This window comes from Zonotrichia albicollis, chromosome 4 (genome assembly GCF_047830755.1).
Source record: "Zonotrichia albicollis isolate bZonAlb1 chromosome 4, bZonAlb1.hap1, whole genome shotgun sequence".
Classification (NCBI taxonomy): domain Eukaryota; kingdom Metazoa; phylum Chordata; class Aves; order Passeriformes; family Passerellidae; genus Zonotrichia; species Zonotrichia albicollis.
In genome coordinates this window covers 63735017-63759547 of record NC_133822.1, presented here as the reverse complement: position 1 = coordinate 63759547, position 24531 = coordinate 63735017, and the positions used below count along the sequence as shown (strand labels likewise).

Below are 24531 nucleotides of genomic sequence, written 5' to 3'. Positions count from 1 at the left end.
CTGTTTCTTCAAGTGATCTTATTCCCCTCAGGCTGTGCTTTTATTAAAGCTCATCTTGTTCAATTTGAGTCAGTAACAATATCAGCTTAAAAATAAAATTTGGGTAGCCTCCTCAGTGAGGGAGTATAAACCACTAATTACTCTAAAAGAAAGGAAAGAAAAATGGTCCAACATATCAAATATGTGTGTGCATATGTATATTATACATACATAAAGTACTTTATATAAAAATATAATAATTTCTTCTGAGTTCCTGACTTTTATGACAATCATTACTTTTTGGAACCTTTACTCATGGCTGCTGACAGGGTCAAAACGTGGTGGATAAGTTCAAACTTCAAAGGTATCTCATAGCTCTGACCATGGGAACAGCCTCCTTGTGTCGTGATCTCTTCTTGTGTGTTGAGTACCATTTGTAAGGCTGTACCTATTCTACCAGAATGGAAAAATTTATGAAATACAGGTATTTGTCAAATTTGATTGTTTTGCTAATCTTAGCACTGTTAGGCTTCTTTGGTGCTAGGCTTCTTTGGCTGTGGAGCAGTCTACAGATGCCCATGTTCATCATCAAGACCCCAAAGTCTGTCTGCAGGATACCTCAGTGGAGACTGTGGGCACTAAGTCCCTGTTTGTGCTTGGACATGCAGGTTTCAATATAGCTTTTTGATGGGGGTAGAGGACAAGGCATGTTTTTGTACTTTGTACAATGTACTTCTGAGCCTGAATTACAAGGCTTCTTTTTCCTAGTCTAAGATTGGATAGTTATTATTTTGAACAATCCCCAGATGGTGGATAATTTAGTTACATTTGCTTTTCTGTGTTGCAAGCCTGGGATTTTCAAAGGGGACAAGTAATATTACCCCTTGACAGTCAGGTTGTATTTTGGAAGAGTTAAGGCTGACACTGTTAGGCACAAGGAAAGAGAACACTTGGTTATTCCTTCTATCTGAATAATTTTTATCACATAATTAAAGTAATCAGTATTTTTGCTTTGTTGCCCTCCCCCTCCACCTCATTTTCCTTCATAAATGTTTTTGCTCTTCAACTTTTCTACTGGTAGCAACTGGACTTAGCATTTCACTGTGTTAATACAGGAAAAATCGAACTTCTTGGAAATCATATGGCACTGGCCAATGTTTTATAACTTTTAAGGTCAAAAACTCAAGGTAAACTTGTTTATCAGCCAAGTCTGATTGTTCTAAGAATGAAAGAAAGTTCATCTGAAGCAAACAAAACAGGAATACTTTTAATTTCCCTTCTTCTAAGTCTGTAGTATATGGATTTAAGATGGTGCTTTATAATCCCATATGAATTGTCTGTGCTGCGAAAGGAATCCATAGCTATGGATTTTCTCAGTGGGGATTTTCTTAATGCATTCTGATACATGGTATCCAAGCCTTTAGCCTGGAACAGAGAGGTTACTGGAAGGCTGGGTTTTCTGAGCCATAGCTGAAGTGCCGGCAGTGTACTGTGGAACATCTGAAGGCACCCACTAGAGCACTGCACCTGTCTGTCTGGCCAGCTGAGCCCTGTTTACATCGCTTCATGTTGTCCACTACAGTGGAGAGAGCTGTCAGGAATACAAAATTTACTTTTTCTCCTCATGATATATTTTGATTGCTTGTATCTCATGATGTTAAGGTGGCAGCATGGGTGGCAAAAGGGAGCTCTGCTGCTCAGGCAGTGGTGTAAGCTGGGGTGGCTTTGCAGCAGTAGAAGTGAATGCAAAGATCAGAGCTGTTCATTTGGCAGAGCTTCCCATCTTGCATCCTGGCAAGAGCACTCTCCCCTTCACTCTCCCTTCCCAACCTTCATTAAGGTTGGAAAAGACCTCCATCATTCAGTCCAACCTTTGACCACCACCCTGTCAACCAGAGTACAGCACTAAGTGCCATGTTTTTCTGTCTTGAACTCCCCAGGAATGGGGACTCCACCACCTCCCTGGGCAGTCTGTTCCTATGCTTTACCCTTCCTTCCTGTGTCTCGTACTTCCTTTCATAGTGATGGTCTCTGTAATCAGAAAAATTTCCATGAACGAGTGCATGTCCCCATGGGCAAGCCTCTGAAATTGCTTGCTGTGCTCTCTATGGTACAAATTATCAAATAAATGTAAAGGAAACCTGATTTTGGCTGAGGGATACTCTGACCTACTAGCTAAATTTGTTATTGCTGAATGATAATAAAAAGTTGGCTTTCCTAGTTCAGATGAAAAGGAATGCACATTTTCTGTATATTTTTCTCAAACTCATCAAAAGAGATTAGAGTTCCAGACACTGACATGACAAGCTCTAATGAGGAAAGTAGGGCTAGAAAAACTGAAATATCAGAGTTCACACTGTGCTCAGCAGAGTCTGACACAAGTCTAATGTATTGATACACATAATTAAGTGTGGGTTTCCCTGACAAGTAGAAAGGGAATTTTAATAGTTTAAGAAGTCCCTAAAGCTATCTGACCATCCTTGGCTTTCTGTTTGATCTGATGATTGGAGAACAGAGGGTTCTGTAAAGGAAGAGCTACCAGCAATTCCCAAGCTCAAGATCCCCTCCATTTCCCCCTCCTCGTGATTTGATCTCAGTATGAATATTTCTCATTTGATCTGCTGCTTCTTCAGTTTATCATTCAGTGCCTGGACCTCAGCTGGGCTTAAAATATTTAGAAAGAGTCTGCCTAAAGATGGTGGATAATTGAATGTGCAACTGCTTGGCTCAGTTGGTTTTCAGATAGGAAAACCCCAGGATTTAGCATGATGTGGAAATACTGATATTGAACTCCCACACTGAGAAAATTTCATTGTTAACATTTATCAATAGTCTCCCTTGCATAGAATATTGATGACAATTCAAGCTGTCCCCTTAGATGGATTCTCATCCTTCTGGAGTTACACAGTGTTGTGCAGTGTGACAAGATATACTTCAGCTGTAAAAATGTTCCTAATGCATAAATATTCTTTTAATGTTTTGCCCTAAAGTGCACCCCATACTTCCTGTAGTGATGAATATATTTTTTAGATGCTGCATCTGTTGTGGGATTTGAGATTGGGATATAATATCATCATTATTTTCTATAGTATCCCTTGTGTATAATTAAAAGTAATGACTTATAATGAGTCCCTGACCTACTTCAACCCACTGGAATGAACCTAATTGAATTCAAACACTTTTTATTAGGTACTTTTTATTATATACATTCTTCCTTTGTCACATCCTGTTCTACCAGGGCAGAAAGGCAGGTTATAAACTGAAATGCTCTTGCTGGAGCAAGTCTTGTTAGACTTTGTGAAAGATACTTTCTGGCAGGTGGTGATGCAATGGAGCTTTAATAGTTTTTCAGCCCATTATCTGACACTGTACAATTACATGTATTAACCAAAAAAAAATTACTTTACTAGGGTAATTCAGTTTATTCAGACTGCTGTAGTTGCTAGCCATATGACCACCAGCAATATCCTCAGAAATAAGTATGATAGGTAATTACTCTGTTTGTAGTGGAGAGGAAAAAAAGAGAAAATCAGTAATGAAAGAGGATTTGCATGTTTGATTTTACACCCATATTTCCACTGGGCTAGAGATTGCATCTGTGTCTGCAATTTTTCACATACCAGACCAGGTTATGATGTTTGCAGAAATAATTTTGTTGGCAACAAATGGAGCTGCGTTGATCCTCATTTATGTGCTTTCATGAAAATATCAGTGCTGATCATTGAAATTATATTCTGTTCAGGAATATGTCTTCAGAAGGTAACTGGTGGCAGAAGTAAACTCTGTGAAAGACAAATAGAAAGAAAAAAGCACAATAATCTACCTGTTCCAGCTCAGAAGCATTTAGGTATGATAGATCCCTTTTCTTTCTGTATTTGGGGCAAAAAATAGCAATATTGCATTTTATCACAAAACCCCATATCTTTGCACACAAGCCTGTACAAATATATGTGTAACTTCCAAAACATTTGAAGTCGTGTATCCATTGCCTCCTCATCATTAGGTGTATGAATTGCAAGCACTCTTGACAGGAGCTGCTATGATGTTTACTGCAAATAGAATGACTTGGAATAATTCAAATGGGTTTAAAAAAGTCCTGCCTACCAAGTGAAATCAGCTAATGACAGCTTTCTGATTATAATTTTCTTCTTTCTGTTTCCAAAGCTTTTCAAATTCTACTAGACCTTTTTGAAAGAAATGCATTTAAAATCCTATTCATCTGGGTGAAAAACATAATTGTGTTTTCTTGCTTTTGCTCAAGTTAGTATCCACATAATTTTTTTGGGGGTGAGGTATAAATCAGTGGTAATTCCTGAACAACATGCATCGCTTGACACATGATAAATATTGTCATTGAGGGTCCTTAACATCCAAGGAAAATGTAGTCATCTAAATAAATATAGATTAGAATTGCCCACGTTTATAAATATAAATGAATACATGAATTTGTCTACTGGGAAAGTATATTGTTGTAGATTACTCCTCCTCACAGTAAAATCCATGGAACGAGGCTGATTCAAAAAAACTTCATGTGTTGAAACTTTACCATAACATCAGCTCTAGCACAGCTGATTTGTAGCTGGTGGAGTTGTCAAGGTGTCAGCCTGCTGTGGGCATTGAAGGGGCCATCTCACATCTCCAAAGGCATTACTGAGTCTTGTGTTGGGTCTCACAGGGTAACTTAATATTGGTTTATTCTGAAATGAGGTATCTAGTGGTGGCATGGGTGAGGTCTCCAGTGTTTGTCAGAGGGAGGTGTGGAGGGATAGAATGTAGGAGAACAGTGCAGAGGGCGGTCTCACCCCTGAGGAGTTGCAGCTGTTCCAATCACCAGAGATTAGGAACAGGCCTGCCCTTTTAGGAATAGGCCACAGCTGTGTCCAATAAGAAGATGAGTGCTACAAAAGAGTGGGTTAGCTGGGTGAGGAGAGAGATGGAATTTGTTGGTTGTGCTGGAGTCAGTGGAAGGAGTCAGTGCTGTGAGGAGAGGCCCATGAGAAATCACTGACGTGGTATGGGAGCTTTGGCAATTAGAAGACAACAGGGAAGGATGAATCCATCATAGGAGGAAGTTGAACTTGAGGTGTCTTGATAATGACATCTAGCCAAAGTGAGTGAGATACATGGAAGGTGTGGAGCTGTTTGCACTATTGTTCTGCAGAGTGTGTAGAACAGTTGAATTAATCTCTCAGGCTCCCTTTATATTAATGTTCCAGGGTGCATTTCACCTTCTCCTATAGTTAATAATAATAAAATACATTTTCAGCATTGTTTGATATACAGTAGGATGTTATTAAGCTTTATCAAACTCTTTTGAATCTTGAATGTCCTTCCTGAATGACTTTGGCATTACTGTGTTGCAGGCTGATGTTTTTCAGCAGCAAAAGCAAACTAAGATGGTGCTCTGGCTGATGGCAATTTAAAAATGTCGCTAGTAGCCTAAGCTTGGTGACCTTGGCTCTCCTCCTGCAACTGTTCAATATCTAGGCCCTGAGGATTCATTTCACTGCTGTGAATTTTTGGACTCAAAAAGAACTCTTTCTTGCTGTACAGAAGAGGGAATAAAAATCTTGAAGAGACAGGGCCATTAATGATTAATGATAGACATTTAAAATTCAAAAAATCATCAAGTTGAAAACATGTTTCCACAGTCAAATTTTATTCCGAGTACTTTAACTCCTTTCCTAGCTGTATTAGTTGGTGGTAAAATGCCAGCTGATACTGAGTAGTCATTAACTTAGAGTTTATTGGCTTCACTTTTTTCAGTTGTAATTACTACTATTTTTAATGTGCTATTGCTAATATTCCTAAAAAAAAAGCGCTCAGTGATGAGAGAATGGAAAAGAAAAATAAAATGCTAGTTGATCTGTTAAAGTTAGTAATGATAGGACTGAGTGGGTAGTGAAACTGAGGATGTGATTTAAGCTCATTACTCTTGGTGACTGTACAACATAGCTACTGCTCTGAGTGAAACTGATAATGTCTAATTTTTAAAATTGATAGTGATTCCTTTCTCAAGTCTTTTTCATTATGAGCTTTGCTCATTTCACTGTCTGCTATTTTGTTCCCAAATCATGCTTTCAGCTGGAAGACTGCGTAAAGGAAGATGGCATACGAAATGGCCAGCTGATGCTTTACGTTGTCAAATGTAGCATGCAAATGGATTTGAAAGCTCAGTAAAAGGGTTGTAGTGAACTTTTGCCTTAAACTTGGAGAGCATGTAATTCAAGAGAAAGCATGTTAAATCTGCCTGCTTTGGTGAAGACAGTCTTCTGGCAGGGCACAACTAGGTCTTGTTGTTTCTTCTGTCATCTTCAGTGCAGCTTTTCTGTGTTCTGGGGTTTGGACCCCAACACTGGAACCCCTACACCTCCATCCATAGGGATGTTCCTCTTTGAATAGTCCTGGATTCAGGAGTGTAGTGGGTGGTTTTTGTTTTCAGTATGTGAGGAGCTGAAAGTAGTTTACTGCTTGGCTAAAATAAATGTAAAGTTCCATTAGCTGCCTTTGGCACCCCTGAAGCTGTCCACACTTCCTCCATGAGGGAGCACAAGTCTGATTTGTAGTAATGCTCGGTGCTGGTCTTGTGCTGATGTCATTCTTCCTTAACTGCTGCCACAGTCATGCTTGTGGATGGTCACTTGAAAGTACCTGCTTCAGCTTCTCTAATCCTCTGGGACGGGGAAACGTTTAGAGAAATCAGCTAGGAGATATAGATGTACAGATAGGTCGCTGAAGAACAGACTCTTCTGGACTGCTGATTTTGGCTTGAATTAATCTTCAAGGATTAGGTGTTCTGCTTAGTTATCAATAATTTTTTTTGGGGGTGTGTGTGTTTGGGTTTAGTTTTGTTTGTTTTTCTCCAAATTGTTTTATTTTTAAGCATGCTGAATAGTTTTTTGATGCTAGTGACTGAAAAATAGGTTGAAATGAAGCCACCACTGACTTGGATTGAAGAACAGAGATCATAAGTAGTTTCAGCAGATATTGGGGTTAAGACCAGTATGAAACTAAAACTGGATATTGTTTTAAAACATCACACTAGTAGCTTTTTTGTTTTCAACATTAAGGTAGATAGCTTAAGGTGTAAAAATAATAAAAATAGGGCTTCTATGAATTAACTTATAAGATAATTTCAAAGATTTCAAGTCTGTTACCCACTAGAAGTTGAGCTTATCAGCAGCTTATAGGTTAATGTGAGACAGTGGCCAAACCATAGGGCAGGAAAGAATACAAAAATTATATCAATGAACAGTAAAACATGAATGCTTTCAGCAACTGTCAGTGAATGTGACAGATGTTGTGCAAGAACCAATTCAAATGAGGTTATATAATCAATTTTTTTCCCCAAAAGAGAAGGTAATATACCATTAATACTAATATATGCCACTTAAATACAGTGCAGATGTTGCAGGTATTGTATTTAATTTTGAAAAATTAGATAAAGTTTTATTTCTTATTCTAGATTTCTCATTCTTTAAAGGTTTCTTTCAAAATGCAAATTTATGTCTCAAGAGACCAGTGGAACTTAAACTAGGAATTCAGTCTGTATTTAGGGAGTTTAAAAAACACACATTACTGAATTGATAGAGCATAACAGTTCCCTTGCTTAGGCAGCACTATGCTCCATCTTGTAAAATGTACTTGGGGAAATGTAAAATGCTTTATTAAACCTACAGTCCATAACTAGAGTTGTTATATTTTAATGTATATATTTTTCATTCATGGATTATTGAACCACTAAATCCAAAGAATTTGACCTCATGCCAAAAAACGTCTTTGCTAAATCTTGCTAAGTCTCTTTACTTCCTATGTAACTGGAACATAAACCAAATTCTCAAATTTTAGAGCTATTTTACAGAGCTCCCCTACATAAAATTGCACATTTAAAAGCAGGCAAGAAAGGAATTTACTGTTTACTTTTGCATAAACTGCTTCCAGAAAAAGAAGTCCATGAAGCATTTCTGGGTGGGAGTTATGCAACTCTGGGGAGAAAATTCTTGACAGGGGTGTTGTTTATAACCAGGAGGAACATATACAAAAAGAAATGAGGAAAATAATTATATATTTAATTGCAAGAACTGCTTTTTTTCTCCAAACTTAAGGTTGGTTTGCTATTTAGAGAGTGTCTTTCTCCCTACTTTCATGTGGCATATTGTTCTTTGCTGCTAGTGAAAAGCTGGCAGATGTTATAAAACAGTGGTGAGTTAAGCTTACCAGTGTGCCCAGTGATTTCAGAGTATTGTGTTTGTGCTGTATTTGCTTTTCATTTTCATTGTTATCAGAAATAACTCTAGGGAAGAAGTTGAACTGCAAAGAGCTGAAAAGTAGGAAAGGAACAGCTCTCCTCTGCATTTTCCAGGGCTCCAAAAAAGTGATATTTGTAGTACATAAAATATCTCTATTGATCTGAAGCATCTCATTGCTGCAGTTGAACCAACAATTCTCCTACAAACACACATCTAGGGTTTGTTCTTCATCTCATGCCTGAAGAAAAATGAACTGAGAGAGTAAAGGAATGTAAGTCTAGGCTTCAGGATTTTCACTGCCAGAGTATCAGTCTAAATATTTCTTAGTGGCGTTGGTTGTGTTGACATTATTGATGAAATAACCTTCAGCAAAGGAACAATGGCATAATATTTGAGAAATGTAACACCAAGGAGCAAAATTAGTAAAATCACAAAGGTTGTCTTTATTGTTTTTACATCTTGTTTTACATTTTTTTAGAGAGTAATAGAACAAGGTTGGAAAGGTAATGATATGTGCTGGAAATATGCATAATTCTCTTATTATAGGCCAAAAATATTTTGTTGTGAAGAGATAAAAATGTTTCAAACACTTTCTGAAAGAAAGGGAATTTATTCAAGGCAAATTTTATAAGAACAATTTATCCTTTAGTTTTGCTTGATATAGTTTTTCTTTTTAGTAATACTGATTTTCATGAAATACAAGCTCTAACTTTTTCTGTGATCCTCTCTTTCTTTTTCTTTTCCGTACTCTTCAGTTGTTATTATAACAACATTTCAGATTTTGTTCTGAGTTTCCAGAAATTCCATGTGTAGAAAATTTGTTAAAGAAGGATACAGCCAAGATACGTAAGAGTTTATTTTGTTAGTTTCTGACTGAGAAATGATTGTGCCAAGCCTTAGGCAATTAACTGTTTATTCAGGCTGTGCAAATATATCTCTACTGTCTATGCAGGTTTGGTTAATGACCAGACTCTGAATTCCTTACATTTGCCCCAGATAAGATTTTTAGTTTGTACTGATGAGGAAGCACTGAACAGGACATAACAGCTGCACTGCAGCCTTCTACTCTGACATCCAGTGTGACAGAGAGCATTTACCAGAACACCACTTGCCTGACGCTGCTCAGTTTGGCTCTCAACAAAATCAACTTAGGAACTCCATTCAGATTGCTTTCTTGAGGACTGTTTTATGTTTTGTGACGTGACTTAAACACCTCTTATTAATATAGATCACAATGCTATGCAATATTTGGAGTATCTTTTATTTCAAGCTAATGACTGTTTAATCAGTTTTACCATTTATAATAAGAAAATAATCCTCTTTTTAAGTGAGCATAAATGTTAATTAAATTTTCTTGCAACAAAATTATTCTTCAAAATAAGTGAGTATTGCTTACAATGTCTTTTCTGGACACTACTGAACCATCTGTATAAGACAAGAATTAAGAGAAAACCACTCTTTTTTTTTTTTTTCCTAAGAGAATAGTAATGTATTTTAAAATGTTTTCCAGTTATTTAGGTTTCTTTTTACTAAGTACGTTGAGATGTTTTCTACAAAATTTACCATCCTTGTAAGCTTTTTCCTTCTGTATATGGATATCATATGTATCTGAATATATATGTATATATATTTCTGTGTATGTATACAAGCATATATATCACATACAATTTTTAGATGTGTTTTTTTATCAGATCAGATAGCTTTTGCTGTTTAATTGCCTTCATATTCTTAAGTCACACACAATGAACTATTAATACTGGAAAAGGAAAATCTGTGGCAGAGGAAGCTTGAAAAACAGTTCTAAAATGAGAACACAAATTTTCTTGTACATAAAACAAAGAAATGGAAATCATCCACGTTTTACTTGTCAAATTTCAAGAATTGCAGTCATCATAACTGACCTTTTCATTTTCTGTAGTAATGCTACGAGTTCTTCCTTTTTCCTCCCCCCTTATTTTTTTACTTCACTTGTTTCTATTAGGGCCAGAATAAAAAAAGAAGTTGTGTTTATATGTCAAGAGTCATGACATCTGGAGTACAGCTGAATGCATTATTTCTTGGTGAGAGTGTTACGCAATAAAGCTTGACTGACATTACACAAAATCTGAGACGCTTTCTGATCAGCTGATTTAATTAAAGCAAGACATTTGGTTCTGCACAATGCCTGTGTATAATCTATTACAAGCCTTTCAAAGGTACAAGGATGTAGTGTAAAATGTTATTAGATTGGCTTGCATGACTTGTCATTCTGTTTGCAGATACCTCAAATCAGCTATGCATCCACAGCTCCCGAGCTGAGCGATAACACCAGGTACGACTTCTTCTCCCGGGTGGTGCCGCCAGACTCGTACCAAGCCCAGGCCATGGTCGACATCGTGACAGCCCTGGGGTGGAACTACGTCTCCACGCTGGCTTCCGAAGGCAACTATGGCGAGAGCGGCGTGGAGGCGTTCACGCAGATCTCCAGAGAGATTGGTGAGTGTGTGCTTACCAGGTTTGGTATTTATAGCTGCTGGGTTCGGATTAGGAGTCTGCAGCGTGATCAGAACACCCGTGGGTGGCTTACCTGGACTCAAGAGGGTGATTTTGCTTCTTGCGTTTCTGCCAAGGTGGCGATTCTGGCAGCAGTTTAAGAACAGAGGCAAGAAATAAATATCTCTTCAGCCTTTTTGGAAAAGGATAGCTCCTTGATGACTTAGGGGCAAAAAGCAGCCAGATGCTGAACTACAGCCAGATTTGAGGAAATGCAATTTTTGATTCAGCTTAGGAAAATTATGGTTCCGCTTTTTCCATGTTCCAGCGCAGATAAACCTAGAGGTTTTAATTTTGATGAATTTTAAAAACACAAAACCCCCTCAATTCTGAAGTAAAAGACATAACCTTGCCATTTTTCCTTCATAATAAAATGTGCTGTACAAATACAGGTGCTTTGAAAAGTATATTTAAGTCCCCTTGATACTTTCAAAATTTTTTTTCACACTTTCATAGTTTTTTTCTGGCCTGAAAAAAAAAAATAGTTTCTCAGGAACAGTAAGTTTTGGACACCAAGGAATAAGATGATGAGTAGCAGGTGGTTTGAAAGAGGGTGGAGTAGGTCTTTGTCATGGTTTGAGCCTGGCACAGAGCCAGTGCCCCCCATGAAAATGCCCTCACCCTGGTGTCTGCTGTGAGATGTGACCAGGAATAAGCAAAACAGGCTTTAGCTTAAACATAAAGAACACTTTATTACCTAAACTACAGGGAAATAGGGAAAAACCATAAGGAAAAGAAAAAAATTGAAGACCTTACAAAAACCACTTTCCTCCTCCCCACTACCTGACTTTCCCAATCCGATACATTCTCCCAAAACACCCAACTGCCCAGCCTTGGCACCACACTTTAGTATACTCAAACTTCAGTTCATGAAGAGGAAAGGAGTCCTTCTTGTTCCATAGGCTTCCCCTGGAAACACACTGAAACCTCGTGTGCTTCCCTGTCACTTCGGCACCGCCCGGAAAAAAAGTCCTTTTGCCGCTTGTGACATCTTCCTTCCATGCCCAGTGCTCTCACCACTGACGCATGGACCAGAGCTGCTTTTAGGGTTGTCTTTCAAGGATGCCTTGTCTCACTCCAAAAAGGCACAGTCTCTGCTTTGGGACATCTGTCCCCCCCATATTTTTCCAACCCCCTGGGGCCGGGGGGTCCTCACGATGAACCCTCCTGGTTTTGAGCCACTGCTTCCCCCTAAGTGCAGTCTGTGTCACAGGAACAACTGAGTCCATGGCCACAAGAAAAGTCCAGCCAAAAGGCCACTCCAAATCATCTCTCCCCATTCAATCATCTCCACGTTCTTCGGGCCAGGTCCTTGTCTCATCTCATCTCTTATCTCCCTTCTTATTCAGCTTCGAGGAGGATTAGCATTTTTGCAAGGCCCCAATCATGAAAGAAAGGGGTTAAAACTTTCAGTCTGCGGCACTCCCACACACGCTGCCCACACGCTGCCGCTCCGGCCGGGCACTCTTCCCCCCCCCCCTTCTCCTCCTGGGCCAGCTGCTATCACATTCGGTGTCGCCGGCTCTCTCTCTCTCTCCCTCCTGGGTGGGGGGGGGGATGGCTGCCCGAGGGCTGACTCTCTGGGATCTTTCCACCCTTCCATCCTCGAGGCCTCCTCACCTCCCATCTCTGTCCAGGCCCAGGGCCTACCACGTGGCTGCCCCTCCCCCACCCAGCAGCAGCGACTGGACGGGGGAGAGATCTGACCTCTTCGCCGCGACGTCCCAAGAGAGCCTCCCAGGGCCAAAGCCCTGCTTTTAACCCCTGTGTATTCTCGGAGGTGTGTCCAAACCCCACTGGCTACACCAGGTGTCAGTATCAAACTCAAAACCTTCATTGGTTTGACCACAGCTTCCCAGAATTCCCACTTCTTCCTGGTCAAACCACCACAGTCTTTCACCAACTCTACAGGGTTAAATAACAAACAATTTTCCTGCCCTTCCTCAGAAAGCCTCGGTTAATCGACTAGATTTGGCTTATAGGGCATGTACATATAAATTCCAGTTCTTTTGAATCAGCTTGGGTGAGAAAACATGATAATACCTCCCACTTTCATTATCTGCATGTGAATACAGAGAGCATCCCTATCTGTAGGAAGGCACATGTGTGTTTCAGGTCTTTATGCTTGAACCATAAAGGTAAGTGATAACTTGCAAGAACCTGGTTGTAGGATGAAACTACAGCCATTTTTGACATTGGGGTACCAGTGTATGCAATATGCTTACTTGTTTGACTGATAAATGTTCTTTTTCCAGCTTCTGATCATTGCTGTCAGCTCCTAGGTGTGTTCATGGAAGAGCCAAAGCTGTCTACTGTACGTTGCTTTGTTCTGGGGTTAGCAAAGGCATGGATAATTCTTTCACAGTTCATACCTAAAAGAAATGGTTCATCTATAGCAAATAGATTGGCTTCTCCAGACACCCACTGAATTCATTGGCTGAAAAACAATTTTTTTCTTGGAACCATCTGCAACACAGCTAGTTCTGAGTTCTAAAAGTAAACAAATAAAATACAGGACTTTTTACTGTTTCCCATTTCCAGGAGTATGAGAGAACTTCAGATGAATGCAAGCAAAAACTTTCATTTCCTTATAATCACAATTGCTTAAGTTTGGGTCAGCTGGATCTCCACTGATCATGGAATAAAAAAAGACCATTGTAATTTCATAAATAATTTACATGAATAAGATAAATATTATTAACAGGATTGTGGATCCAAAGCTGTTAAAATCATCAATAGGTGTATTAAACATTATAAGATCTGTGTAACACCAAAAAGCATAATAAGTCATGATTAGTGGTTTGATTTTTATTTTTATTTCCCTTGTGATATATGTTTTCTATTAGGACACTTGGTTTTTGGCAACCTCTGTGCCCCCAGCAACTTACCAGCTGTTGTGGGTATCAGGGACTGCAATGGTTCTAAAGAAAGCAAGCAGAGGGAGGCAGGACAGACAAGCAATTTTTATTTCCTAGAAAAATACTGAGGTAAACAATCAGGTAAATTGTATGTAACCACAGGGACATGACGGATAACCAGTGCAGAATTGTCAAGAACAAATAGTATCAAATCCATCTAATAATTTTCTTTGACAGGATAACAGCTTATAGCTGGAGAAAAAGCAATTGATGTGTCACATCTCTCAAATTTTGTAGTGTTATCTCAATTGTCACATATAATATTCTCCTGAACAAATTTGGCAATTGTGATCTAGGTGTAAATAGGCTGGATGCAGACCTATTTAGGAAAGTTTTCTCAGAGAGCCATTAGCAATGATTTCTGTTTAAATGAAAGAATGTGTTGTGTGTTACTTGGCAGTTGTTTAAGCTGGATCAGGTACTATCCAATATCTTCATGTTTAACCCAGATGGTCTTGGAATGAAGATTACTGTAAAATCTGGAGGTTACTTTAAGGTCAGAAGGACTAAGACTAGGACTAGGAGAGTATCTAGAGGAAAACCTTAGAGTCCAAATCTGAAAACACAACTGGAAAAGGACAAATTTAAGACACCAACAAGGCAAGAAGGATCTATGCAACGAGGAATTCAAACAGAATGGTCAGAAAATACTATTTTAAGAAATGATGCAGTGATGACAGTAAATTATAACCTATATTCCTGATTTTTAATGGAACATGCCATCTGTAAAATAATTTGAGTAATCCTCCAATTTTTGTCAGTTGTGGGAAGTCATTTTGACTCAGTACAGGTTTTGTCCCTCACTTCAGAAAAAGTGAAACTCCTCAAGCAAGCAAGAGCAAGGACAAATCTCAGAAATGTGGTTTGTGGGGAATAGCTGAGCAGGGGGACTTAGTTCAACTGAGGAAGAGTTGACAAAGAAGAGGTGATGGAAAGTGTTTTCAAATAGGCTTTTGCAGGAAGGTGGAGGACTACTTGTTCATCCAAATACAGTATATGTAAACAGCAATAATGGAATTAATAATCTCTAGCATGATTCTGTCTAGGTTTGAAGAAAGCCCCTTGTAATGTTTCAGACATTAAGTACTATATCAGCTTAGTTGGGGACATTTTGGAACCTTCATTGATAAGGATCCATGAGAATGCATTAGGCAAACACCTGCCCAGTGATTGTGTAAGTGTACTTAGCTCTTGCTTGGGGCTGGGTGCAATGGACGATTTCTTACTGTCCCTTCCAGCCTGATCCTATTATCCACTGTCTTCAGACTTTCCATCTGAGCCATAGGGCTGGAAATGCTTTTAAAGTGGAAACTGAAGTGCATCTGACTATAGAGTCTGTGTAGGCTTGCAAAAATCATCACATAGCATAAGACAGCACACAACAGCAAAACTTGCCAGGTCTGTGTTAATGAACAGTGCATTAAGAGAACCTAATTGGGACAATGTGTCTCCTGTGCAGCTGGGCATACAAATGTACAGGACAGCTCAGCTCCTTGCTGAGCACTTTATGTCCTGCTTAAGATAAGTAGCCAACAACTGGAAGTAAAATCAATGTGAAGATCAGCTAATGAAAAGCAAACAATTGGGAAAAGGGAGTGAAATATATTGATATATTAATTTTTGAAAAAATTTTAGTGTATGAGAAGACACGTGAGGTAGCAGACTTGAAAATATAAATAGGAAAGTTTGTTCCTTTGGTTTGTTACTTGTATTGTTTTTTAAAGGAGAGGTGAAAAAGGGCCAGGGTTTTACTGAATTTTAATAAACAGATTAATTTAATGTACTTATTTAGTATAATGTTGACCATTTGTTTCTAATTTCCAGTTTGATTGGCCCTCTGTTCTACTTCTATTTCTTGATCAGTAATAGAAGAAAAGGGAAGAAACAGGCTCCCAAATGAAATGTGGAATACTGAAAAGGTCAAAGTGGTGCCACCCTGACATGTCACCAAATATATTACATATCATAATCTGCTCTAATTTTAATGACAAAGATCCTGTCTGGGACAAAGCAGAACTGGAAATTAAATATTTTACATGACAACGATTGGAAGGAGATTATTCCAGCTCACTCTTCCATGCATTGTTTGAAGACAATGATTAAATTTATAGAATTTTCTACTCCCATTAAAAAGTTAATGATACCACTGTAATCATTTTGACATCATGATCAAATCATTTTGGTACATTGACCAAAGGAATGAATTCCTACTAAATGCTTAAGTGTTTAAACATTAAACTGAAGCTTGACTCGCTGATACAAACTAAAATGGGGAATAAGAAGGAAGTGCATTTGACCAAGTCTTCATTAAACTGTCGTACTAAATGTTAGTCTTCTATTTACTTTATGTTCATTATCTTTGACCAAATAAATGGTGGAAAGCTTCTGATCCAACTTTCCATTAATGGTTCATTTCACCTGTTATTAGAAAACAAATGAATTTGCCATTAGAGAGAAAATCATGGGATGCTTTTCCTTGTGGTTTTTCTTTTTTTGTTTTCTTTTTCCCAAAATACAAAAGCACTTGATTCAGACAACTCTCTTTGCGTTCAGAATACTTGCTCTGTGTGATGTTTGTACTGGAAAATGGAACAAATCTACAAATAATATATGAAATGCTACATGACAGATTTTATTCACCACTATTAGTCAACTGCTGATAGGCACTGGCAGTGAAACACTTATGAAGCTTTTAGAAGAGGAGGTAAAAATTATAAAGGCAGGTAGTGGAGCTGATCATTAAGAACATGTGTGAAACTTTAGCACTGCTTGCCCCTTTTTGCTTGTAAGTTTATTTTACATATCTTGACATAGGTGTAAAGAAGAGAGCAAAGAGCATTTATTCAAAGAACATTTTTTAATCTTTGACTGGTTCAAAGAACAGCTTCATAGCAGCTCTATTACAGAAGAGAATGGTGCATTTAATATCAGGGTGTGACCTTGAATACTTGTTTTTAGGAACAGGGTTCTGTAGTTTTACCTACTCCTTTTATACTGGTACATTGCATTTAACAGCATTTTTCTGAGGAGGGACTGCAATTACTTTATGATCTTTCATAAATTTTATCGTTATAGTGACAATGAAAGCTGTATATTAATGATAATGGATGATGGTGTTGACTGAGTGCTACAGTATCTTTGTTTGTTTCAGACTTCAACACTGGTAGCTATATTTTGTTTACATAGGAAATGGTCTGTGACATTTCTTTGACATGGTTCTTAAATCATCTTTGTCTCTTGTCAGTTCTTTCAGGGTGTTTACAGTTGGGCATTGTACCTCTGCTTTTATCCAAGTTATTGGATTGCTTCTTCACAGAAGAATCACAGACTAGTTAGGGTTAGGGATGATTTTGAGGATCTCATCCAGCCCCCTTCCAAGGCAGGGTCACCTAGAGCAGGTTACAGAGGAATTTGTCCAGGTGTGTTTTGAATGTCTCCAGAGAGGCAGAATTACCTTTCACAATTTCTGGACTTCAAGTTTTCAGTGGGGAAAGTGGAAGTGTATTGGGAAGTGGGGAGGGATTTTTGAGCAGGAAAATAAAACTTAAGGGGTGTGGCATTTCCTTTCCACTTAAAATTTGATAATTTAAAATAAAATGGGTTGCTGTTAAGATTAGTTCATATTTCCTGCAGTAATCTCTGCATATGTTTGATGTAAAGCTAAAGCTTTTTGTATTTTGTTAAGCAAGATGAATGGACTTCTTCCACACCCCCAAGATAGTGTTTAAAGGAAGATTAAAAAATCTTGCAACATGAAGATGAAAGAAATACAATACATGAAATGTAACCTTTTCCCCAGAGATATTTCTGCTTTAAAGTCTGTTTTCAGGCATAACAAATTAATTTTCACCACTAATAATATTCTAACATACCCTCGCTAAGGGTAAACAGTTTAATTCAATTTAAGTTTTATTTTCATATTTATGCAGATAAAACTCTATTGATAGCACTGTATTTCAAGCTGCAAGCTGTAATTAATAATACGACTATATAATTGGCTAGAGGAGCTTCAAAGTAATGTTGAAAAATTTCAAAATCAGATGGTAGATGTATTAATATTGCAAAAGCTTGAAAATTACTCCAGTTTTTAATATTTGTACCAATTAGCACCTGATAAAGAATAGTATAATTTCTAGGGATTTAAAATGAAGGACTATTTTAATTTCTCTCAGTGGTGCTAATCAATTTGATATTCTTTAGCTATAATTATTTCTTTTCTCTATAGTTTTAGGGAGATAGAGCAGTGAGCATAATTTCTATGTATGCTCTCTGACCCTCCAGTAATTGTAGGCAGAGGGGCTTTAATACTCTTGAGGTGTTTCTTCTTAAGTCAACTAGTTAAGGCACTTTTAAAATGTACTATAGGAAGCTTAATAGCTGTAGTACTACAGAAGTCTCTATAGTAGGGCTTTTTTCTTCCTTTTGCTTCGTGTGAACACCAGATGTTTGCATTGGTTGTGAACACAAATTCAAAGAGTAGTAAAGATGTCCAGGAAAGTCTATTTCATCTGTGCTTTTAGTGCTATGACTCCTTTCTAGCCATTTCAAACTTCTTAACTTAGTAATGATATCTAAGTTGATTTATAAAAACGTGTAAATTCAAAAAAATTATAAATATGATGAGGATAATTTTAAGCAAACAGTCTTATTAGATTAAAAATTAGATTTAACAAAAATATTTTGGTTGAAATATATTGTGTGATGGCCTGTGCAGGGACTGAACCTCCGCAACCTTGGTGTTATCAGCATCGTGCTCTCACCAACTGAGCCAATCTCAGGGTCTAGAATCAGATGCTTTAATGTTAAGAAGGTACATCTGATAAAGTTGTTGAGGCACTTGAGTTTTCCGAGAAAATTTCTTTTGCCTCTCAGTATGCCTTTTTGTCTTGAGATGGTTTCTGTTAGTTTTAAATATTTAGTATTTTTTTAGAAGGCTTTGCTTTCTACCTGGAGAACTGTAAGTTTTAAAAATTGTGTGAGCAATGCCTCATGATGGATGTTAGCAATATACGCTTGGTATCAGCTCTTTTGTGATCTGTGGCTGCAGTTAAAACAGTGAAACCCTGGAACTGTCAGACTGAGCCAGACACTGCAAGTCAATATCTTGTCTCCAGTGGTGGCCTCAATACCTGGAACAGAAAGACACCAAAATCTTACTTAGTCTCTGGCAGAGATACTTATCCAAAGAGTGTTCTGTAACCCCAGGCATTTAGTGGTTGATACTTAGATTTCCTGAAGCATGAAAATTAATATCCATTATAATTTCCTTCTGCTACCATTTTACCATTTTAACCTCACTTGTTAAATATTCTCATTTGGATGCTACAAATGGTATGCAGGAGAATCCAGTTACCTGCTTCATAGTGTGCCTCCTTACTTAACTCTGGGTTATAAGATATGAAGTAATTTCAGTTTAATGGTTTCAGTTGTCACTTCTTGGATCCTTTATTTCATTTATATCTCTGGTAAGCTGTGTAGCCATGACTGAACACTCCAAGTAAAGCTTTACTGTTGATTTATGTAGTGTCATTGTAATCTCATTTTTATTCTCAGCCCCAATCTTTATGCATCCTGACAAATTGTAAGCTTTTTCTGTGGGCTGCTGGGTATCAAGCAAATTATTTCCAAAAGCAATCTGTTCTGACACTCAAAGTTTATTAACAAATGGCAACAGCTGATTTAGAACCCAATGATGTGTGTGAACAATTCCAGGTATTTCTGCCAGCCTGCTCTCCACTGTTTTTGTCAATAGTCAATATTTTTCTATGACATATTTGTTTATCTATCTTTGTGAATACTTTGTCTTTTCTCTCTGTTCTTGTTTATTTCAAATAATTTTATGCCATTTATGAAATTTCCGATCTTTCAATTCAATACACTCCCTCTCCTTTTGAAGATTTTTGTATTAAACAAATCAAGCCCTTGTAGGCATTTCTAGAGCACATGTTTATTAACCTTTTCCAGTGCTGAGTTTTGACTGTTTCTTTCTATTCCTTCTACTCACTGTTTTTGATCCTTGGAAGTTCCTTCCCTCTCCCCACTCCCAATTTTTAACTGTTCATCCAAAAGTCTTTTAAAAACTGTATTATGAATATTAATATTCTTTATGCAAAGCTGATATTTCAGTTTTAATAGTAACTGCTGTTCCATACTATCTAAGTACTAAGAGCAGAATGCAGACAGGTTTGAATTTACCTTATAAATGTACCTTGTACAATTGTATGTCCCTCCTGAATGTCTTTATTCTTCAAGGTGTTTTAAACTGTGTAGGACCATATCTGCTGCTGTGCCAGGGGTACTGGTAACTTGAGGGTGAAGGTTTGTAACTTGGCTAAGTTGAATTTTTGTTATTGTACAGCTGCATATGAAGCCACTGACTCAGTCATGTAGTCTCTGGTCTTTCAAATGTTAGATTAGCCCTAAAAGAAAATTGGAATTTCTTTCTTCAGAATTCTTGAGAACTGATAGTTTATGAATTGAGAGAGGGGGAAAATGCATTTTGATTTCTGTACAAACTTCTCTATTACAGCTGAAGCATATTTTGTTCAAATTACAGTGTAATTTTATTTTTGATAGCTATAAAATGAAACAGAAAATGAATATTTAATCTGATTGGATGCAATTATGCCTTCTGATATTAAAAAGAAAAAATGAACAAATGTAACTGAGACTTCATTTTCAAGATTTTTCAACAATTTTGTCTGAATGGTAATATCTATCAGAAAAAAGTAATCATAAACATTAATGTTACCCAGTAATTATCTTTCCTACCTTCCATAGGCTAAATGTTGTTAATAAATGGTGTATGTGCATGATATATAGTCTACTTTTCTGAGCAGTCATATGGATGTCTGGGAAACTGTTAAAGTAGACAGTGCTGTTTTTTTTATCCTCTGAAGAGAAAGCAAAGTGAGAAAAGAGCTATTCATCATTCTGTGTTTATGTAATAGATGTGTGACTTCATGCCCATTGTTATTTACTGTACTGTGATAGATCTGCCTCAATGGTAGGGAGATGATAGTAGGTAATGCCCACTATCTTTCCTCCTTTATATTATGGTAAATTTCAATGTGTTCTGGGAAATCAGTGGGATTTTTACTTCTCATTTTACTTCTTTATGACCTTCCTTACTTGTTCTACTGTTTGGATTGTCACTGGCTGCTATTTTTAATATGCCATGCTAATACAAGATTCTTGAGCTTTGCTCTGCTGAATGATGTAGAAGGGTTGACTGAGTTGAATGTTACAATGCTGACAGTATTCTTGCAATACGAAATGCAAAGGATGTCTGATTGTAAATGTCAAAGAGATATTCTTGTCTTTATTTTTCTTATTTTCTTTCTGTTGTTGGAAGCCAGGAGCCCACATTGTGCCCTGAGTCATAGTAACCACGTTTGCTATTAAACATGCAGTGGGGTAGCTTAGCAGTAACAGCTCTCTCTCAGGTGTTCAGACTGGGGTAACCCTTCAGATAGAAGTAATTCCCTCAATTCTATTACCTAATAAACTTTCCACAGAGTTCCAGAGAATTCGGTTCAAAAAAATTCAAAAATATTTCAAGAATTGCTCTTGTTTCAGAAAAAACAAGCATATGTGTATGCCTCACTAATATTTAGAAAAACTCTTGCATTGATTTTTTTTCTGTTATAAATGAATGATTTTTATGCAAATTGCAAGCTGTGATACCACCACTTTAAACTGGGATGACAGAAATATGCATATTGTGAAAACTCACAACTTATGAAAAAAAGATAATTTTTTTTCTCTTGCCAGGAAACAAAGTGTTTCTTAGGTCCTCTCAAGGACAGAGTTTTGTATGATGAAAACAGAGTTGTTTGTTCCTCTACTTTCTTAAATACATAATGATTAGAGACTTTTCATCACTTTCTAGAAGAAACTGAAAGAGAACTAATTGTTTAAAATGCTGATATTCTAACAAAAATGCCAGTCTGTCTTTAATATTCTTCATAAAAAGCAGGATATTTTGACTAGGCAATTAATCAAGAGAATGAGTTTCAAAACAATACCCTTGAGTAGCACAGGTGTCATGCAGATAAATCCCTATGTTGCTGTGTCTGTATGCATCCCAAAATTTTCCTGCCACATCCTTCTGGAGCATACTCTACAACAGCATACAGGGATGCACATTGCCCTTCATATGCCTTCATAAGTCATCTTCTCTTCTCATTCACTTGAGGGATGCTTCCTCAAGTGCTGTGGCTGGGCTGTCATAGAGAGAGGAACAAAATTTCAACCCCCTTCTAAACACAAGAACAAAGGAGTTGTGGAATTCAAAACTGACTCCATTGAAATGCATGCATCTGTGTAATTTGTAGATATTAGGGGAGGGATGGAGGGCTAAGAAAACCATATATTTCTCAACACCTTGATAATTCCTGCAAACATTTATGCTGGAAGTGTTCAACTGCCATTAAGGAATCCCAAGGATGTTAATGCTCTCTCAGGTAAGATCAACCATACCTGTTTGCAGGAGTACCAAGTTAAGATCTCTTTTCTTTTAAAAATGGGAACAAAAAATCTGAACTAAACTTGTAGGGAAGTTCTTAATTTTTTGTAGGGATTCCTATTTTCCTTTATTTTGAGGGTGAGTGGATGGATGCCTATCTTCTGCATGGCCCCCTTCCTTTAATACAGCATGAAAATCCTGGAACATCTTAGACTCCAGAATGATGATAGAGAATGATGTTTTGTAGTGCCAAGATATAGGAACCTTCATTTTATAAAAGTTGAAGCTGAAGTTTGGTATGAGTACCATGAAAACCTGTTTTCACGGTAGAATGGGAGCCTATATAGCTCATCAGAGCCTGCCCAGGTCCTTGGTGACTTTGCAGAGTTCTCATGGATGAGGGAATAAAGCACAAGCTGAGGCCCTTTCTGCTGCTCTGCTCAGATGGGAGGCAGATGAAGGCTGTAGGTCTGCATGCACTCTGCCACGTGCATTGTCATACATTCCTATTGGGTTTGGCATATATTGGCATGTTGCATTTGCTATGACATGCATTGCAGCATTTGCTAGGGCCAGTAAATTGAGTTATGTGATTGTAAATATTTTACCTAATATGGTAATGCACTTAACAAAGTGCAGATAATTATGCTGCTCAATTTATGAGAATTGTCAAACCTCATAATTAATTCCACATTATGGTATTTTATGCATTAAATCCTTGCAAAGCTTATTCAGGAGGTAGCAATATTAATGATCTTTCATTAAAATGTTTTGGCTAGGTAATGTTTTTCTTTTTTTTTTCACAGAATCATTAACTCTGTAAACTATAATGCTGCTTTCAGAGAAGTGAAATGTTAGAGCCAACATGAAATTCTTTCTGTTGCTAAAATGTGTGCAAAATGTGGTTTTTCTTTTTTTCCTCTGATTAAGTGCAAAAAAATTGGTGTAATAATTAAAAAGTAACCTAGAGAATGTTGTTCATGGTATAGGTTTTTACAGGCTTAGTTATTAACTTTTTTATTCTAATTAATGTACATTTCATTGTTGAATCCCTTAATTGCTTTGATATTTTAATTAATCAAATGTACATGAGTTGGCACTGATGACTGTACAGAGGCTTTTAAAGCCATGGAACTTTTTGAGGATGCTTTTTCTTCTTTGGACCTTTGTAGAATCTAAACTCTAGGTGGGGAGTGGAGGATTTCATGTGATGGCAAATGTTCAATTGAGATGCAGAAGGAGTTTTCAAAGAAAGAGTAATGGTAATGGCCAGTTTTTTACAATAATGTCCATGAAATTGTAAGTTCGATTAGCTAAGAACAGTTTAACTGGGGTTGTCTTATCTTTCTTTGCCTTCTCTAATAAACAATTTCAAAGAAGGCAGGTTTTTGGAAGAGGACATTTGGATGTGTTCAGGAATTGTGTTGGTGATTGAAGAGCATCAGTTCCCATATGCACACTTGCCACAGGCACTGAAAGCTTGTGACAAGCCCCTCTGGGCTACCTGCACATCAGGTGCCTTTCAGGAGGAATGTGAAAGGCATTCAAGGACCTCTGCACTGGCTGGAGAATCACTTTCTGTTTCCTTCTAAAAAACTCTTTCTGCTCATTTGTTATTTCTGTTGTTATACAGTCACAGAATGCCTTGTGTGTGAAAAGATGATGTACAGGCTTAAAGGGTAGAATACATAGTGTTCAAATGCTTTTTTTCCCCTAGTCCAATTACATAGTTTAGACAGAAGAAAACAGTGCAAATGAAAAGTGAAAGAAGGGAAACAAAGAACATAAACAAAGTGAAGAAAGGTTTGGTGGATATCTTCTGTTATCTGTTATCAGCTTTGAGTTTACATTATGTGCAGTCTAATAAAGTGCTTAACAAAATACAGTTATGTTTTGTTAGGAAATAATATTCTAGGCAGTGTAATATCTTTCTAAACAGGGAAGTAAGCCCCTGAATTCTGTCCAGTTTAGTTTAACTTATGCACTGGAAGGGAAGGAAAACAGAGCAAGATTTGAGAGTGGACCAGAGCAGTTTATAAAAAGAACTGTTCAATTCTCATTTGCTTGAGACAGAGTGGAATCAGACTCAGAAACCCAGATGATCCTTTTGTACACTCTTGGTCTTAGGATTTGCTCAGGGACAGAACAGTTGTGCAGAATCAAAGCTTGAAAGTTGAGTTTGGGTTCCCTCTGCATCCTCAAGTCATCCTTTCTTGCTCAAGCAGTTTATCAGTTCTTTAGGAAGGTATTTTGATTGATGACTTGGTAATTTTATTCAATTTTAAATGAATAAAATTTAGGATTTATTCAAATGAAACATGAGTCTTGAGTAAATGTTTCTTTTGGTGGTGCACAAAATTCCTATACTCTATCTCACTCTGTCTTG

General features: G+C 37.4%; 1 protein-coding gene across 4 annotated transcripts in view; it reads left to right on the top strand.

Moving 5' to 3' along the window:
- GRM8 (glutamate metabotropic receptor 8) overlaps positions 1-24531 on the top strand; it is a 316200-nt gene that overhangs the window by 53466 nt on the left and 238203 nt on the right. For all 4 annotated transcript variants that reach the window (XM_026790340.2, XM_074539979.1, XM_014275928.3 and 1 more), the window contains exon 3: positions 10487-10703. In XM_026790340.2, the coding sequence (XP_026646141.1) occupies positions 10487-10703 (217 nt within the window). The remainder of the gene's footprint in view (positions 1-10486; positions 10704-24531) is intronic.